This window comes from Kwoniella mangroviensis, assembly GCF_000507465.2.
Source record: "Kwoniella mangroviensis CBS 8507 chromosome 1 map unlocalized Ctg01, whole genome shotgun sequence".
NCBI classification, from domain to species: Eukaryota; Fungi; Basidiomycota; class Tremellomycetes; order Tremellales; family Cryptococcaceae; genus Kwoniella; species Kwoniella mangrovensis.
The window spans coordinates 12113986-12131742 of record NW_027062533.1 but is presented as its reverse complement, the minus strand read 5'-3'; the positions used below and the strand labels follow the sequence as shown (position 1 = coordinate 12131742).

Here is a 17757-nt window from a genome sequence, read left to right as displayed (position 1 = left end):
TACCGAGCACTAACATGAGATTGCTATGTATTCTATGGAGGTTGATTGAGAGAAAATGCTGTAAAGGACGGATTATGGCTAGATGCTAATGAAGGATTAAGGCTGCGAGCTCCGACGCAAAGCTTGAATGGTGAGTATCCAATACTTCGATTAGAAAGCACCGTCATCCAATTCAGGTCTATAGTAATATGCTTCTAAAGCATATAGGAAAGCGAATATTATGAATGCCGCTGAACCGAGGAGTGAGACTGGAAGTGAGGAATGATGGAACGTCAGCATATGAATTTGGATTTATGAGGAGTAGATCAACTCACTATGCTTGACGGATATCTTCGTAGATAAGTACCTTCCTCCCACTACTGCTCCCGCCGTACATACACCGTGTCCTAATATTGTACCAAACGCGATGACTGGGACGCTCTAATAATTTGATCGACTCATTCATTAGCATCGACACTGTAAGTAGGTTATGCAAGGCAACCTACATGAGCACCACCCATCGCTATCGTAGTAATCTGAGACCTATCTCCCCATTCACCCAAAAAGGTCAAAACGAAAGCCTGGGCGAAGACAGGATTGGTAAGAAGTTGAATTATATTCCTTAATTTCTCTTTAACCGTTATTGTCCAGTGTCTGTGTTCTAATGGTCCAACTCCACCATTTTGACGTGAAGAACCGGAAAGTGGGAAATGTATACTTGGACCAGTCTTATATTTGTTATTTGGTAATTTTGAATTCCTAGTTGAAGGTGAAGAAGGGATATCCACCGCTCCACCTCCACTCAAAACTTTTCCTTCTTCCAACGATTCCAAGGGGATATTCGAGCTTGTACCTCTAGCATTATGGCTATCGTGAACTGCCGAATCTTCTTCTAATTCTTCTTCTACTTCTCTCATCTCCTCTTGGATATGGAAATTACCAGCTGCCATTGAGAATGATTCTTGTAACATCTTGATTCCGAATACCAAAAATAGGATGGATGCTGCCCACAGTGTCCAAACCTGATAGTAATTCAACGATCAGCGATATATCCAAAGATCGTTATTGACTGTGTAGGTCGATTTGAGAGTGACCACTTACCTTGGGTATCAATCCCAATATCACCCTGCCCAGCGCAGCACTCAATATACTCATAACTACCAAGCTCGCAAAAGCACCTCCAAAGACTGTTACTCTGGGATGTCGAGTGGCCATGATAGCAGCTATAAGGAACGTCTTGTCTCCTATCTCCGATACGACGATCATGACGAATGCCTTGAAAAGGGCATCTATTTCATCCCGAATCAGTTCATGAGCCAAACTGGAGCTGTGGGGCGGACTCACCGAAGTTGGAATCGCCCTCTGATATCTCTGCCATTTTGTGAGAAGACGACTAACCCTGTCTGGCTCGATGATGGCCAGATCGATGTTAAATGGGGGTTTCAAGAAGATTTTGGACAGTATGATCCAACTGTGAAAGGAAAGATGCCCAATCAAACACGTCGCGAAAACAACCAACAACCTACAATCAATCACACATGTAAATCATACAGCTCAAACAGCTCACAGTCGGCGATCACCGCTCCGCCCCCCTCTTACGGGAATCATAAGGCTCGCCAAAGCCAAACCCCGGTTATCCCATAGGCACACGAAAACACGTTGAACGGAGGGTCAGAGCGTCATTCACGTTGTCACCGCCTGTCGATGGTTATGGTTGATCTGTCCAATTGTTAATGTCAAACATCGTTTATCAGTCAACAAGCACAGGAGTTATGTCTCGTCAAGGTAAGCTAGCATTTGCAGAGGTTCGTGACGCAGTCAGCTGACCATCAGTATCCAGACAAAGCTACCACAGAGCGAAATGCCCGTATCCTCCGTGATCTAGTCAAACAGCCAGATAACAAGTCGTGTGCTGATTGCAGGAAGAATGGTGAGTGCTCTTTGTTCTTCATAGGACTCAGCTGGACGAAGCGTGTAGGGGTAGGGGGTCAATCGGTTGGCTGACTATATTCGTGTGGTTATAGACGCAAGATGGGCTTCGTGGAACTTGTACGTCCTACTGCAGAACTCCAGCACCCAAGAGGTTGAGTGCTGACCACTAGTCGAATGTGTAGAGGTGTATTTCTCTGTATAAGATGTTCGGGTATACATAGATCCATGGGAACTCATATCAGTAAAGGTGAGCTCATAGCTGTCTCTGTCGCGTTTTGTTTGCGAAATTAAGCTATGGTATTCGCTTGCAGTCAAATCGATCGATCTGGATATATGGACGCCCGAACAGATGGACGTAAGCTGGAGTTCGTGGTTGAATCATTACGCAACTAGAAGCTGACCTGCTATGTGTACTCAGAATATTCAAAGATGGGGTAACAAACGAGCGAATCTGTACTGGGAGAAACACTTGAAAGCTGGACATGTACCTCCTGATCAGTGAGTTTGTCTCTTTCTGGCTTGTACTGTGGATTATCAGCTCATCCCATATGTCATTATTCAGCAAAATCGAGTCATTCATCCGGTCTAAATACGAGTCGAAACGATGGGCAATGGACGGTCCACCACCTCGGGACCCAAGTGTTCTGGAACAAGGGGCCGGTGCTAGTGCAGGCGTAAGTACTGTATAGCTATGATCCAACTTCATTCTGCCATTTGACAAGGAACCAACTGACATTTCTCATGTGACAGCCAACTGAAGTGCCCAGACCTACACCTACGACATCCGCTCCCGCTCCAGTACCGCAAGCTGCACCAAAACATCATCCCCTGCTCTCTCGAACCGCTAAACCTGCTCCTACTCCAGCAGCACCAGTACCAGCACCAGCACCGATGGTAGACTTGTTTGGCTCAGATGAACCTCCCTCTTTAGCTCCTCCAGTGACTACCAGCGCACCTACCACTAACGCCAGCCAACCGACTCCAGGAGCAACAGCAGGTACCCAGCCACCAGCTCTAACCCAAGGTTCGTCAATATTCGATCTGGATTTCCACACTCCCACTCCATCTACTCAAAATCAGCAGCAACAGCAACCCAAGAACGCCAAGGCCGATATCATGTCACTTTTCTCCTCTGCTAGTTCGCCATCAGCTACCGCTCCTGCATCTTCAGGAGGGTTCTTCAACACCGCTCCTCCACCACCAGCACAGAATCAATATGCAAGTTGGAATGGAGGTGTGACTTCGTCTGCTCCGCCTCAACCTGCCTATCAGCAAACTCAGGCTCATCTTCCTACACCTACTACCGGTGGTGGATGGGGAGGTATATCGGCAGATCAAAATGCCTGGGGAGGAGGAGGAAATACGCAAACACAACCGGTACAGCAGAACAACCCTTGGGGAGCTGGTTCGAATAACACCAATGATCCGTGGGCATCAAGTGGGTCGACAGGGGGAGGAGGAGGAGGGTTCTTCGGTAGTTCGAGTGGGAATGGGCTGGGTAACGTTCAACCTCAACAGAAGAAAGATGATAGAGATCCATTCGCTAACATATGGGGTTAAAGTGTTTCCTATAATGGATGAGTTGTAGATTACTATTGGATCAGTTTACGAGTACAGATATCATATATGCTAAAATGCAATTGATTGGACATCTGTATCCTGCTAAGACATAGTCGAGGATGATCAATGAATTAGTGACCGGTAGAGATGTATCCAAATGGGCGGTGCCCGGTAAACGACCAATATGGGAGGAAGGGGATATCGTGCAGTGGCGAATGGAATATCGCTGTATCTTGGAAAAATCGTGCTTGTGAACGAGTTTTTGCATTGAATCGACACTTGGGATGTTATCGGGCCTGGCCGGCTGTACGATGAAAAAGGAGCAACAGAAAGGTCTGTCTTCCGATTCACGAGCGTCAAGCATAGAAGAAGGGTAAGAGTGAAAAAGGATTTTGACTGGTACACGCACCAGACGTCTCATTTTATACCTTACCTTTCATTGTCTGACGACTCGAGGAATAAAGGGTATTATTTTTCGCTTCTTCTCGCAAATAGTGTGGAGCGGTTAAAATCGTCTATATAAAGGTCGCAATTCGCAGTACAAGAGCTGGTTCCTCTTCCCATCAATTTTACAATTGCAATCTTGCCACTTGCCCAATTTATCGATCATGTCTGAAGGTACACATACCAAAGATACAACAAGTGTTGACAACAGTACTAAGTCCGGCACAGTCACGAGCCAAAGTCAGTGCAACATTCTTTTATAGCCTACCAGAGATATGCTGACGACGTCCTTTATGCTAGGCCAAGGATCGAAAAGGACCAATCAGTCATCGGCCTATCGATCCGCCTCTCATCAAGATACAAGCGCCCCGATCTCGGATGCCGAGTACGCCGAGCAATTGAGACGTGAAGGACGTGATTTCAGCTTCTTCAAGGACATGGAAGAAATCAGGCGAACTCATGGTCCTATGCCGCCAATGACAACCGATATCATGATGAGAGCATACACGGAGATTTATGGAAGCGATGGTAAATCCTGATCTGCATGGTCGCATTTGTGGACCGGATAAAAGGGTATGCATGTGCTGGGTATATTTGATATGATTTACAGTCGTTTATCTATTTGATCTCGATAGCTTGAACGGCCTTTTCGATCCCCTCGGTAGCGGAGGGCTGTGAGACACCGATGTTGCTATATCGCTCGAACATGGGGATGGTACGATGACCCTCGGGCGCGGTCGACGAGTTGGCTTGGGTCTGACGCTACAGTATGGCATGAGTATGTATCTGTGTGAGAGATTGGGACCGTACTTACTAGAGCAGATCTGTCCAATCCAGCTTCCAAACCTTCCAATAACGCGCATGCTTTCTGTAGTATGGAATGTATCAGCTGGAATTACACCCTGTACGGTAAGTTGACTCACGCATAGATCATTAGATGAAATATATCCACATCTCAAGCATGTCTCTGTACTCCATGTCAGCAATTTTCACCGATTTCGCAGGGAGAGACTCACGCATCGCCTTCATTCCCTTCTGCACACTCTGCTCAAGCTGGAACGATTCTCCAGAATGGATGATATCCACAATAGCACTTGGTCGAATCGCTTCGAGGTCTTTCAAAAATACTCGAGCGTGACCTCGGTAGGCTACAAAGTATATTCAGCATGAGTCATTGACTAAGGGGGCCGACTCTGGGCGACTCACCATCGGGAGAATAGATACACTCAGTAGAGAAATAAGTGAGCTTCTTGAAGTATGCGTACCTATCCGAAGAGAATAAGTTGGCTTGTAAATTCAAGGCTAGGACCAGCTTACATGACGATCTCCTTCTCGTAAGCGTATTTAAAAGGTTTACTCCTCTTGATCGTATCTTCAGATTGAGTGGTGACGGCAGTACATCGTCCTAGACGAGCTATATCCCCCCTCATGACTGGAGGAGAACATAGGTAAGCTTCTGATGCACTCACTTCGTGATCTAGCTTACTATTCATCAAAACGGTCTCAGCGATATCATCCGCGTTATGTCCTGTGACGATATGATCTACTCCAAGTTGCGCTGCTCCTCTATCTAGTGCTTGTCGTCTAAACACACCGCAGAATGTGCCTACAATCATTGGTAAGTCAGCGCGAGTGATCACGCTAAAAATAGCGATTTACTGACAATTATTACGTCTTCCGACTTGTTCGACAATCTTATCCATAGTCCATCCGTATAACTCGTTGTATGAGAGAATTTTCAGGGGTAGACCATATTCAATTTGATTCTGCTTGACGGTCTGCGGAAGAGGTCAGCTGCTGATCAGCACCCTGTGATTTCGCCAGCTCACCTCCAGCGAATCGTCCCTATATCCAGTGATACCCTCATCGATAGAGAGTAGAAATAGGTCCAGCCCATAATCGTATCGCTTATTCAATACAGATAAGACGTGGGCCAATACCGTCGAATCTATTGATTAACTTAGTTCGATCCAATCAATTGTCGTATACATATGTTGCTCACCCTTCCCACCACTCGCACCTATAGCTACCTTCTCACCCCTTTCGAATATCCCTTTCCCCTCCGTGATGGTATTATGGACCTCGGTCTCGAACACCTCGAAGAAGCAATCTTTACAGACTTGTTGACCTGTTTTCGGCCTTTTGACTAATGCTCTTGCTATGTGACATAGTGAACAAGGTGTGGGGGGCATCGTGTATGTATGAGTGTATTGTTATTGATAATTATCTTGAAAGATGATGAAAGGTGGAAAAAGTGAAATACGAAACCATCGATTGGGTGGCAAATGGTAAAAATGGATTGTGTTTGTTAGGCGGGACATAAGGACGCTCAGATCCCATGCCTATTTTTAGCTCAGTTTCCGGTTGTGTAGTAACCCTTTGACCACCCTTGGACCGGATCACCTTCACTCCGTAGCTTCACTCGACTCCAACTCGTATCAATCCTTCTTTCTCCTCTTTCTTAACTCTCGCCAGCTTATAAACACATCGAACAGTATCATAAACGCCATGGGTGAAGCTCCACCCACCAAGATTCACGATACCGGACAGAAAGACGCTCCTCTGCCTTCTGAAAGTACCCCTTTCACATTCACCTGTCAATGCCTCAACTTGAAAGTTAATGGACGAATAGCCAAGGACGATGAGAAGACAGTCACCAAGGGAAGTAAAGATACCCTCAAGGTGTATCTCCCAGTGGCCGCGGAAGTTGTGGTGAGCTGACCTCCCCTGTTCGTGCAATGTCCAAGCTGACGTGAGAGCAGAAACTTGGTGGTTATGTTACATACGATCAAGATGTTTTTCGAGAACCAGACGAGAGCGCCGTGGAAGAAGTTGATGGCGACTCTCTTGGACTTTCATGGAGGATATGCTGGCTTTGTAATGTAAAAGCCTACCAAGTAGAAGGAAAAGCCAGGGACGATGAGGCAACCCAGGAAGAATGGGTCAAGGTGAACTTATCAAGTGGAATACTGGTGAGTATTCTATCTCCTAAGTAACAAACCTGATCAAACTGACATCGTTGTGATAGTATGGAGAAGACCTCGATACATCTGAGCAGACCCTCCTTTCATTCTCCAAACTTCGCTTAGATGCTCCTAAATCATCATCAAAGTTCGGACGACCTCCCTCCAACTCCACTCCCGTTCCTTACCCAGCAATCAACCATACACCCGAATCCCACCGATTAATCCCCCCTCCTCACGACCCTTTCTTCCTCCCACCTCCATTCATACCTAATAACCCTCATCTCCGAGATCTGTGCGACAATGCGGGAGATCATCTCAAAGAAGCGCATAAGAAGCTTGAAGATGAAGTGAGGCGATACATATCTTCGAAAACTCAGGAAATGAGAGACTTGGAAGAGAAAGTAAGAGGGGAGGTTGAAATGTTATGGATCAAATATAAAGATGGTCCCGGTAAAGGTGAGATCATAGAAAGAGAGAGAAGTTCAAGTACTTCCAGAGCGGGTGACTTGAGCAGACCAGTATCAAAGGATCGCTCCATACCTTCCGACAACAACCCTCTGGCGAAAGCGTCTACTTCCCCCTCGGTAAATCCCCCGAGTACGTCTTTACTCGCTCAATCGCTCTCTGCAAATACTTTCTATGCTCCCGCACCGACGAACAAACCCCCTCCTAATGTTCAGGATGAAATCAACAAGACTCTGGACCATGTTGCGAGCACGTACGATAAGCGAGATGATAGTCGAGCGGTCGCGATGAGTTATGTGTTCAGTAGTTTGGCTGATCATATGGTTGGAGCGTCAAGTGTCGGTGGGACGAGTCAAAGTAGGAGGAGGAGCTCGTCTCAGTCTAATGGGAATGGGAATCGGGAGGAGGTAGCAGATAAAGATAGCTGGATCGATGAGGAGCGGGCGACTTTGAGAGGAACTCTGGGTACGACTAATAGGATGAGTGCGGTCAAAGAGGAAGAAGGGGAAGGTAGGACACCTAGACCTACTTCGGTGAAGCAGCTACACAGTGACAAAAAGGAGGAGAAGGGCAAAGGAAAGGGTAAAGTCACATTTGAGGAACCTGAGGAGAAGACGGGTGAAGCTGAGCGATCGGATGTGGAGGGTGAGTCAAATTCTTCTCAACTAGGCTCGTCATATTGGTCAATTCGGCTTGAGCTGATAGTATTCCAGATACCGTCTTTGACATGGAGATGGATGATCATCAACCTTCCAAACCTCATCAATCTACTTCTTCGCCACCTGAGAAACTCGCGCAATTACCTATCTCACGTACACGAAACATCGTCGAGGCCAACCTTTCACGAACGTTCGCAGCGGATGCACCTTCCCATCGAGCCGCTTGGAGACGTATCGAAGAGAATGGATCGATGTACGCTACTCTCCGTCGAGGATCAAGTTCCTCCGATGATGACGAGGAAGTAGAAGATGAGAGTAGGATATCGAAATTAGCTATGTCAATGCCTATGGCCATTCATCTACCTAAACCACGGGCAAAGCACGAAACAGTTACCGAGTTGGAAAGGAAAACTTCTTTATCAGATAAACACGGTGTACTTGTTCCGCCCCTTCTCAAAGCAATGAGACAAAGAGGGATCGAGCAGAATTCGTTAGGTCTATCATCACCTAGAGGAAGAACACCTCAGAACCGAATTAGAAAGTTATCGAGGTCCGCTTCTGTTTCTAGAGAGAGGGAACAGGTGCAATCGTATAAGAATGATCCAGGAGCATTGTACGAGTCTTTAGGTGATGCGGATTATGATGATGACGAGGATGCAGAAGGAGAAGATGATGGACAGGATCAGGGGACGTTGAGGGATAAGAAAGGGTTCATACCTCCTCATGTACTTGCCAGAAAGAAAGATAAGGATCAACTGGCCGATGTGGGTTGGAGAAGTATGGTGTCGAGTTGAGTTGGGGATGTGATCAGAGAAGGTCATTATAAGTCTCATGGACATTTGGGAGTATGAGTAGTGAGAGGGAAACATCATATGGAGAGATAAGAGATTGGATCAAGTCAGTCATCTGGATATTTTACTATGGTATTCTGGTAGAACATGAAATCTGGAATTGGAGAAACGAAATAAACCGTTGTATAGTATCTTATGTCAAATAAAGCAATCATTCTCAATCAAACATCACAAATCAAGTCAAGTAAATTACGATATGGGAAGAATATGGATATAGGTATAGTATAATATATCGTATGTTCCCCCAGAGTACCGAATGCATGTCAAATAACAGATATCAAGAGATGTATGTATTTATGTATCATGATGATGTTTGGAAGAGCGTGCCTTATGCGATAAATGAATGACGGTATGACGCGGTTATGACCTCGAAAAGTTACAATAGTAATTTCCTTTCTTCTTCGTCTTATTATTTTCATCATTGAGATTGAACAGTAGGTTGCAAGATGCTCAGGTCCACCTGGAGTGTACGTGGACTGTTGACTGCCGGCCAGATATCCTGTACGAGATCGCTGCATTGTGAGTAAACATGCGCTTGATCACGGTAGCTTGTGTGCAGTAACTGAGCTGATCGACATCCTTTGTTTTGGTTCGTATGATTGTGTTCAGCTAAATCAACACCGTTTCCGAACAAGTTGGCATTCGCATTCGACATCGTGAGTTGACTCTCAGTCTGGCATAAACGCTGTGGACAGAATCATTGATCCAAATCTAATGTACTTTGATTTAGGACGGGGTGTTGAAACAAGGTCATCATAATGTTTTACCCCAGGCTAAAAGGGTATTGAAAATGTTATCAGGTGAAGATGGTAGATTGACAAAGTGAGATCGATCTCTCCTCATTACCAAACATCCTTATTGCTCTACCCACTCCAACTTGCCCGTCCCTATCATCCTCCAAGGTGCTGCCTCATCATACTGATGGAAAGATGATATAGGCCAATACCCTTTCTGCTGATAACGAACGGAGGTGGTGTACCAGACGAAGAGAGACGAGCGGCCCTATCTTCTGAACTAGGTATACAGGTGAGTATATTTTCTTGTTATTTTCCATACTTGAAAACAGATAGCTAATATCATTTCGTATGTTATAGCTCACCGAAAACCAGCTGGTCCAGAGTCATACACCTATTAAAGAATATGTCGATAAATATAGGGATAAACCTGTTTTGGTATTAGGTGGAAAGGGAGAGAGCTGTAGGAGAGTTGCTGAATCGTGAGTCTGACTTTCTGACTTGTTCAGTCCAGTGAAATGATAAGGCTTCAAGATGATCTGATATATTTGCATGTGGTACACTTTTACAGATACGGATTGAAATACCCTTACATCCCTCAGGATATCATAGCTTGGAAACCTTCTATATGGGATAGGACCGAATTGACAGATGAAGAAAGGGGATTTGCCAGAGTATGTCTCTTCCCTCTTCCCTCTTCCTCTGCCTCTTAGTCTTATAATGATCCCAAATGGATGGGTACGACTGGCTGATGATATCCATATAGCCCGAGGATTTCTCCCAAATACCATTCTCGGCTGCATTGATGTTTCACGATTCTCACGATTGGGGAAGGGACATAACCCTCATGTTGGATTTGATGTCTTCCCATCGGGGTATATTCGGTACGAGAAGAGAAGGTCATGATAGGGCGGATGTAAAGGGAGATGTAGAGTTGGTGTTCAGTAACGCCGATGTTGAATGGAGATCGTAGGTTGTTTTTGCTCTGAATTGATCTCACCTGATGTGATACATGAAGAGTGCTACAGTGATTAATTTCAAATGTCTTTACGTTGTTAGTGATTGGCCAATACCGAGATTGGGTCAAGGTGCATTTAGATTATCACTTGAAAGTATATACAAGGTGAGTCTTGTTCTTTCCCAATACTGACTATACTATACATTGATATATGTCGATATGACATCTAGTCTACGACAGGGTTGCAACTACCTTATAAACAATTTGGAAAACCTTTCAAAGCGACGTACGACTTTTCGGAATTGATGTTACGCAGATATCTGAAAGAGGTAGGGAGGGATCCAGAGGGAGAATTGAACGTGTGAGTGCAACACATACCAAAATACGTGTTTACCTGGCTGATCGAACTACGTTCGCAGCTATATGGTAGGCGACAATCCCCTCTCCGATATTGATGGGGCCAATCGACACGGTTGGTCTTCCATCTTAGTGAGGACAGGTGTATTCCACGATACTCACGGGGAAGTACCGAGTCATAAACCTACGATTATAGCTGATGATGTAGAAAAAGGTGTGGAATGGGCTATCCAGGAGGAACTGAGGAAGGGGAATTTATAACTTCTTTGGCCCTCATTAGATAGTAGATTTGTTTATGACGAATCTGTTCATCGATTTAGATTCATAGATAATCGCTCATTTGCATATTTGCATTCTGTTTCTATAGATGGTGTGAAATATCATATAATGCATGATGCATGATTATAATTTACAATCATTTCATTCCCAGATCGGCTTATCATCCAATCCATCTAGATCTATTTGACTATTATCGTTCTTACTCTTCGATCGGATTTTGACGGTGGATCCATCTCGAATCAAAACGAAATAAGGTGGTTTATGATGACTGATTTCGGACTCGTCAATGATGGCAGATGATGAATCCTGCTTTGAGGTTACCTCTTTGTTTTTCACGATAGAGAGTATAGGTTGATTTGATATCTCGTTCTTTTCAATATTAAACTTGACTTCTTCTCTGGGTGATTGTAGTACCGACATGTTATCCTCGACTTTTATTTTGAGATCATCTAATTTGCCCACTATAGATCCTACTTCCACTTCTTCTTTCACGTTGAGGATATTTTCCAATTTGATTTCCTCCCTCACAACCTCTTTCTCCTTCTGCTCCATAACCTTCAACTCAGCCAATTTACTCAATCTACCTTTCTCACCCAACCACACATACCCAAACCCATATTCCTTTTCCAAAGCATCTTCATTCTCATTCTTCTTTATCCATCCCAGATTCTCATACAGTCTCACTACCCTCGTCCACCTCTTATTCATGTACCCAATCCTACCGAATCTCACTCTCAAGCTCGAGCTCGAATTATAACCCAGATTTTCAACTAGAATACGATCACCCTGAGAAGACTGTCGTTTGATCAATCTGTCTAATTTGATCGCATCGTACCATCCTTCCCAGGCTATACCCGCCAAATCATCCAATTTGTAATGTCCCGCAAACCTAGCTAGGATCCTGTACGTCTCGGGTCCAGGGGTGATTTGGTGAGCAATGGAGAAATTGGATATGGTAGCCAGGATTTTGTTTTTGAGTGATTTCATTTCTGGTGAATATGCTTTAAGTCCGAGCAGGGAAATTGGTGTTGAGATATGTGATTTGATTAAGAGATGTAAGGTTTGTCTATTCACTCTTGCTCCCTGTGCCTCTTTCAAGTAGGTATCGACCAATTCTATACCATCTATCTGTCTTGCGGAAGAAGATGGAGATCTGTGAGTATACGCTAAATACAGATTCAACAATTCTAATGCACTTCCATATTCCACATTGCTATTACTCCAATCTGATGACCGTTTCAACAGTTCTAAACCTTCTTCGAAAGTTGGTAATTCACTTTGAGATTCAGTTTGAAGTGAGAGGTAATGAAGATGTTGGATTAATTGGGATTTGGTGAATTTCGTAGAAGGGAGATAAGGCAATGGAGGGAACATCTTGATTGCCCATCTGTTAGGTCGGATCTTATACTTCACTTTCATCATCTTCGAGATTCCGTTCTCACTCTGTGATGAAGAAGGGAGAGGTAATCGGATTGAAAGGTGTGATCTGATAATTGATAATGGTGCGATTCGTTTCCTGCCCATCAGTTGCCATAACCCCCTATACGATTTCAAATCCCCCATTCTCAAGCAGTACGATGACAGAGCCATACCTGAGTTCAGATTTAGATGACGATTGTCTGCTCGAACGAGATCTAGGAGTGTAGATGGTAGTGGTGGATTCGGGACTGATAAGTGGAAATGAATTAGGCCTGGTGATTTTTTCCGCTGGCGGAGGGATGCCATTTTACTTGATTCGGCGAAGACTCGTGGAGGGTATAAAGGAGACTTTGGAGGAGAAGGCTGAGACGAATTGGGAGACGGAGAGGAAGAGGACGAAGTGGGCAGAGTGGTGTAGCTTGATTTCCCTGCCCATGGTAAGAGGAATGAAAGGTTGACCAGGTCGACATGACGTCGAGAAGGGAGACGAGGGGGCATGAGGAGGGGCGTGCCAGTGAACGAGGCAGGGCACAAGGAAGAGAAGGTGGAGAAGATGTAAGGGAAGCGGTGTCCTTCAGTCCCTCATCAGTGTGTTGATTTTGCTGCTAGGGGATATGGCAAGGGGGATTGCTGATATGGAGAGATGGACTTGGGTTCCTCGAATCTCGGCCGTCACTCTGACAGTTGAGGTTGTCGCTTGGCTGAGAGAGCGGAATGAACAGTGATCTCCGAGAGGTGCTGTGGGATAAAATGTGATAAATGGATAGACAGATATTTCCGGTGATGGGAGATTCCCGGACGATCCGCTTCTCAATGGTTGGGATGGGATTACATCATCTGTTATCGTCCTATCTCTGCGTATAACATAAACATACTCATATGATTGATCTACTGCCTACGAGTAGTATGTACTCACACTCAGTGTCAGATCTACCTTGGTAGACTACTGTCAGTCTTAGAGCGAATCTTAATCCCATGCTAATGGCGGTAGTGACCCAACATCACCTGATCAAAACAATCCAAAGTGACGTCGAAGGTAAAGTGTATCATTCTCACACTGACAATACAGAAATAGCTCCACCAACTGTCTGCTGATTATTCTTCATCCACATCTCAATCCCTTCTCTCCATACCCACTTTTCTCTCTCTCTACTCACCAGCTAGAGTACATATAGTCATAACTAATACATCAACATGGAGTTCATCCCCCAATCAGACTCCCGATCCCTCACCGACGCCCAACAACCCAAGAACGTCTACCCTTGTCTAGCTCATATCCACATTATCCCTCACTCCGACCCTAAAGCTACCAGGAGATTATCAACCGGCTCATTCGGGTCTGACGAAGGTAATGCCCTTACCAGGGTGATCTCAGGAGGTAGAAGGAAATCTACCGATGTTTCTAACCCTCCTCCTCCTGCAGGGGGAAGAAGATTGTCTTTTGGACATAAGACTACTGAGAGTGGTTCTACCCCTGCTACGGGTGGGGCAGAGGGTGAGATTCAAGGTAAATGGTATTGGAGGGTTCAAGCTGGAGTGACAGAGGTGAGTGCTGTCCTTTCTATAACGTCAAACATTATGGGAGGCGAGAAAAATTCCATCAACTATGATTAGAATGCGTGAGAAAACAATCTCACGTCAGCTCCCACCATACTTCTGATCTTCTTTCTTTCTGCCAAATCAACCTGCTAATTTCACAATGATTTCCAGACCCATCTCGTCCTCTTACCACTCACTCAACCTCCCAATCCCGTACTCACCACCCCTCCCGCTCCCCTCTCTCACGCTATGCCCTCTCACTCCACGCAAGCTTCGGCCGGTATCAGATCCGAATCAGGCCAAGAGGAAGACGGAGGTCTTATCGGTAAGATGAAGAACCTCTTCAGACGATCTTCGACCACTCAAAGAGACACTAGCGAGACAATCAATACCGATGCGGGATCTACACCTCACGCTCAGACCGGAGTAGTCGACACGACTACCAGTGGAAGTGCTGGTTTCGGCAGCGGAGCCGGTAAAGCGGAAAGGGTAATTGATCAAACACCAAAGGGAGAGATGTTACCACCTGCTAAAGGGAATGAGATTGGTGCGACTAATTTGAACCAAAATGCCGAACTTGGTTATCCCGGTGTGATCAATGGAAGTAAACTCTCTGGAGTGCTCGTACCTCTAGGTGCGATCGATAAGAGCAAGATTGTAGTCGGAGGCGGAAAAAAGGGTGAAGGTAGTTGGATTACTGTACCTGTTAGTATCTTATTCTGAAGGGAATGAGATCCATCACTGATTGTCCGTATCTGATCCGTCGATACGTTGTAGATCCTCTCACACTTCTCACACTTTGCTCAATCAGCACTTGGTGAGAACGCCCCGACCAACAAGAATGAATCATACCCTAAATCGGGTTACATCAAATTTGAGTTTGACAAAGATTGGATTGGTGCCAAGGGGTGAGTCATCCTTACTCGTATCACGACCCTTGGACGAGTGTGCCTGCCTTACCCTGCACTTTGTCTGCACCCCCTTCCTCTTTCCTCTTCCCTTCTCCCTTTTTCTTAGCTGTCGCCTGTTTCCCGCCAGCCGTGCTGTCTTCATCTTCTACCTTTCTCCGCTCGATTGCTCCCAAACTGCATACTGATGTGTACTCGTACCAGCGAATGCGAACTCCTCCACCACCATCTGACACACGCCATCTCAGTCATACCCGAATCGAAAGATCGACAACCTCACCTCGCTCAATTCCACTTAGGTGGCGGAGGCAAGCATTCTCCAACTCTACCTCAAGCTAGGGAAGTCGGTCCCAATGACGAATCTGCTATTGAAGAAGACGACGAAGGACCTAAGGGTACTGGTATTGGTACTGGTGATTCAGCATTCACAGGTACTGGTGCGGGTGTAGGTACTCGTGGAGCAGGTATGGGAATGGGAGGTGCCACTGCTGCCACTGCTGTTACTGGTACTGGAGGGGATATGGCAGCCGGAGCGACGGGTGATCAAGGTATTGCTTTAGGTCATCCTGTGGCTGGAGCTGGTCATGCCAGTGAAGGTGGGAGTAGCGTAAGTGGTAAAGTAGGTGGGGAGTGAGTGGAATTGGGCTCAGCAACGATATATTAACAATTCAAAGTAGTCGAGAACGACAAGAACGATATGAAAGTTAGGTTGTGTATAATATATTTGGGTTAATAGTGATTTAGGTTTTATGAAAGACTATAACGAGAAAACATCAAATCCCTGTAAAAAGAGTAAATATAATTAATTATAGCGAATGTTGATTTGATATCATGCAGTCTCGTTTCATGTACTGTATGTGAAATGTAAGAACTTTGCATTCGCATTACATCAGAACTACTCGCTATATCCCATTTCATTATCCGTTGACATAGTATATTCCGATCATATCTTACTTCTCGACCAAATCATCTACGCATCTACACATCTACACTAACTTCCTTGCCATTGCTTTTCAACATCGCTTCTAATACTGCCAAATCCCAAAGTGAATCTCTGGGTTTAGCATAATTACTCTCATCATCTTCACTGAGTTTCTTTCCACTTTTGAGATCTCGAATGGCTTTTGCGAAATGATCAATTTCAATTTGGACTCCATCCATCTTGCCTTCCTTCTTGAACGCTTTCACACCAGTCCCTTCACCGGGTATAACCTCGATACTGAATATTCTTTCGTTGGTTTGTTCATTGAAGCCAGATTGCACATCTATAACAGCATTTAAGAATGATATTCTAATCCCATTAGGTATTGCCTTATCTTGTGGGATGTTAGGTCCACCGAACGAGAATGTGATTTGACCCCTAGGTGAAGATTTACCAATCCCACCTGGGACTTTACTTTCGTCATTTACTGCTGTGGTAAGTTTAGTCTTGGGTCCATGAGCTTCGGTAGTTGATGACTTGGGAGGGAGAGAGATCGCTTGGAGAGTATCGTGAGGTAATAAGTGGGTTCGGTGGAGGGAAGAAAGCGAGATGATGGATGATGGTCTAGCTGATTCGGGGAGGACGACTCGGAGGAGGGCTGTCCAATGGACACCTCCATCGAGGAGGAAGCCTACATACGACTCATCAGTATATTTACGAAACTGACCACAAATAAGTCAACAGTCGGAAAGTTGTATTTCAGACTGAGTGGATTGCAGGGAGAAGTACGAGACAACCTACCACCTTGATAATCTGGGATAGTTCTCCAAGCTGTTTTCTGATATTTCGAACCATCTTCTACGAACGCCTGGAAATTCAGGTTCCAAAATAAGATTGGACCTAATCCAGGTGTGCTTCGGATAAGTTCACCTGCATCTCTCAAGATGGGTTCGTGGGAGTAGTCTAAGTGGGGTTCAAGGGGTATCGCATTAGCCAACAGCTCTCGATGAACGTCTTCAGCAGTCAAATACGGTAACTTGGACTATGTCATCTACTTACTCTCTGCTACTCTCCAAATCAACCCTTTAGGTTTATATTCCCTCTCATAAGTCTCTACCAACTCTTTCGCATCCTTCACATCCTTCGCTAGAGGTTTCTCACTCAATACGTGTTTACCCGCTTTTAAAGCTCTGATGACTAAATCAGGTTGAGAGGTTATGGGCAATACCAACAATACCCCATCTATCTCCGGATCAGATAAGATACCTTCTAACCCCTGGTCACCACTTTCCAATTTCGGTGAGATGGAAGATGATTCTTCTTGAGCGACAGATAAGAGCGATTGAGCTGATTCAGCCGATCTAGACCATATACTATGGAAGTTGAGTGTGTCGCCGTGAAGGGCGAGAAGAGCGGGGAGGTAAGAGGCTTTGGCGAATGTGCCTGAACCGAGGATGGCGATGTTGGGTGTCATGGTGTGTGAAGTGTTTGCTTGGTAAATAAGGAGGATGGAGACAATGATAGAAGAGAGGAGAGCAGGAAGAGATGGACAAGGTATCTCTAACAAGTGATCGCTCGCTGTATCTACGGTCCGGAAATCTAAATTAGAGACGAGATTACATAAAAATGGTGATATGATGACATCAGGAAATGCGGGGTGTGGTGTTTATGATGTGGGGTAATCGCCTCGATACTGGATAAACTGAAATTCGATCGATCATAAGGTGAAATCATACGAGTAGTCTGAGATTGATGATGAAAGTAAAAGTAGAATGAGGAACGATG

The 17757-nt window shown here is 45.2% G+C and overlaps 9 protein-coding genes across 9 annotated transcripts; 5 read left to right on the top strand and 4 right to left on the bottom strand.

Annotated features, from left to right (window-relative positions):
* Positions 1-150: 150 nt before the first annotated feature.
* Positions 151-1357, bottom strand: I203_104599 (uncharacterized protein; the record flags this gene model as incomplete). The annotated part of the gene is made up of 5 exons (XM_065517570.1): positions 151-248; positions 315-420; positions 486-1001; positions 1081-1268; positions 1324-1357. 5 exons carry the CDS (start codon positions 1355-1357, stop codon positions 151-153), a joined length of 942 nt encoding a protein of 313 aa, XP_065374388.1.
* Positions 1358-1751: 394 nt separating this feature from the next.
* On the top strand, positions 1752-3471 carry I203_104598 (uncharacterized protein; the record flags this gene model as incomplete). The annotated part of the gene is made up of 8 exons (XM_065517569.1): positions 1752-1764; positions 1820-1909; positions 2004-2028; positions 2094-2158; positions 2223-2266; positions 2330-2409; positions 2474-2585; positions 2662-3471. 8 exons carry the CDS (start codon positions 1752-1754, stop codon positions 3469-3471), a joined length of 1239 nt encoding a protein of 412 aa, XP_065374387.1.
* A 608-nt stretch (positions 3472-4079) lies between these two features.
* On the top strand, positions 4080-4454 carry I203_104597 (uncharacterized protein; the record flags this gene model as incomplete). Its single annotated transcript, XM_019143815.1, has 2 exons — positions 4080-4155; positions 4216-4454. The coding sequence occupies 2 exons, from the start codon at positions 4080-4082 to the stop codon at positions 4452-4454; spliced, it is 315 nt and encodes a 104-aa protein (XP_019006864.1).
* Positions 4455-4533: 79 nt separating this feature from the next.
* On the bottom strand, positions 4534-6107 carry I203_104596 (cytoplasmic tRNA 2-thiolation protein 1; the record flags this gene model as incomplete). The annotated part of the gene is made up of 10 exons (XM_019143816.1): positions 4534-4677; positions 4730-4783; positions 4839-4882; positions 4932-5063; positions 5122-5180; positions 5233-5347; positions 5402-5521; positions 5579-5693; positions 5745-5863; positions 5918-6107. The coding sequence occupies 10 exons, from the start codon at positions 6105-6107 to the stop codon at positions 4534-4536; spliced, it is 1092 nt and encodes a 363-aa protein (XP_019006865.1).
* Positions 6108-6423: 316 nt separating this feature from the next.
* On the top strand, positions 6424-8799 carry I203_104595 (uncharacterized protein; the record flags this gene model as incomplete). The annotated part of the gene is made up of 4 exons (XM_019143817.1): positions 6424-6627; positions 6678-6887; positions 6944-7991; positions 8060-8799. The coding sequence occupies 4 exons, from the start codon at positions 6424-6426 to the stop codon at positions 8797-8799; spliced, it is 2202 nt and encodes a 733-aa protein (XP_019006866.1).
* Positions 8800-9302: 503 nt separating this feature from the next.
* Positions 9303-11166, top strand: I203_104594 (TIGR01456 family HAD hydrolase; the record flags this gene model as incomplete). Its single annotated transcript, XM_019143818.2, has 10 exons — positions 9303-9375; positions 9466-9512; positions 9587-9678; positions 9795-9882; positions 9951-10072; positions 10162-10264; positions 10357-10559; positions 10650-10713; positions 10779-10909; positions 10968-11166. The coding sequence occupies 10 exons, from the start codon at positions 9303-9305 to the stop codon at positions 11164-11166; spliced, it is 1122 nt and encodes a 373-aa protein (XP_019006867.2).
* A 159-nt stretch (positions 11167-11325) lies between these two features.
* Positions 11326-13101, bottom strand: I203_104593 (uncharacterized protein; the record flags this gene model as incomplete). The annotated part of the gene is made up of 1 exon (XM_019143819.1): positions 11326-13101. The coding sequence occupies one exon, from the start codon at positions 13099-13101 to the stop codon at positions 11326-11328; it is 1776 nt and encodes a 591-aa protein (XP_019006868.1).
* Positions 13102-13797: 696 nt separating this feature from the next.
* Positions 13798-15684, top strand: I203_104592 (uncharacterized protein; the record flags this gene model as incomplete). The annotated part of the gene is made up of 4 exons (XM_019143820.1): positions 13798-14148; positions 14314-14847; positions 14920-15050; positions 15255-15684. 4 exons carry the CDS (start codon positions 13798-13800, stop codon positions 15682-15684), a joined length of 1446 nt encoding a protein of 481 aa, XP_019006869.1.
* Positions 15685-16028: 344 nt separating this feature from the next.
* I203_104591 (uncharacterized protein) lies at positions 16029-17446 on the bottom strand (the record flags this gene model as incomplete). Its single annotated transcript, XM_019143821.1, has 3 exons — positions 16029-16663; positions 16774-16935; positions 17032-17446. The coding sequence occupies 3 exons, from the start codon at positions 17444-17446 to the stop codon at positions 16029-16031; spliced, it is 1212 nt and encodes a 403-aa protein (XP_019006870.1).
* Positions 17447-17757: the final 311 nt, after the last annotated feature.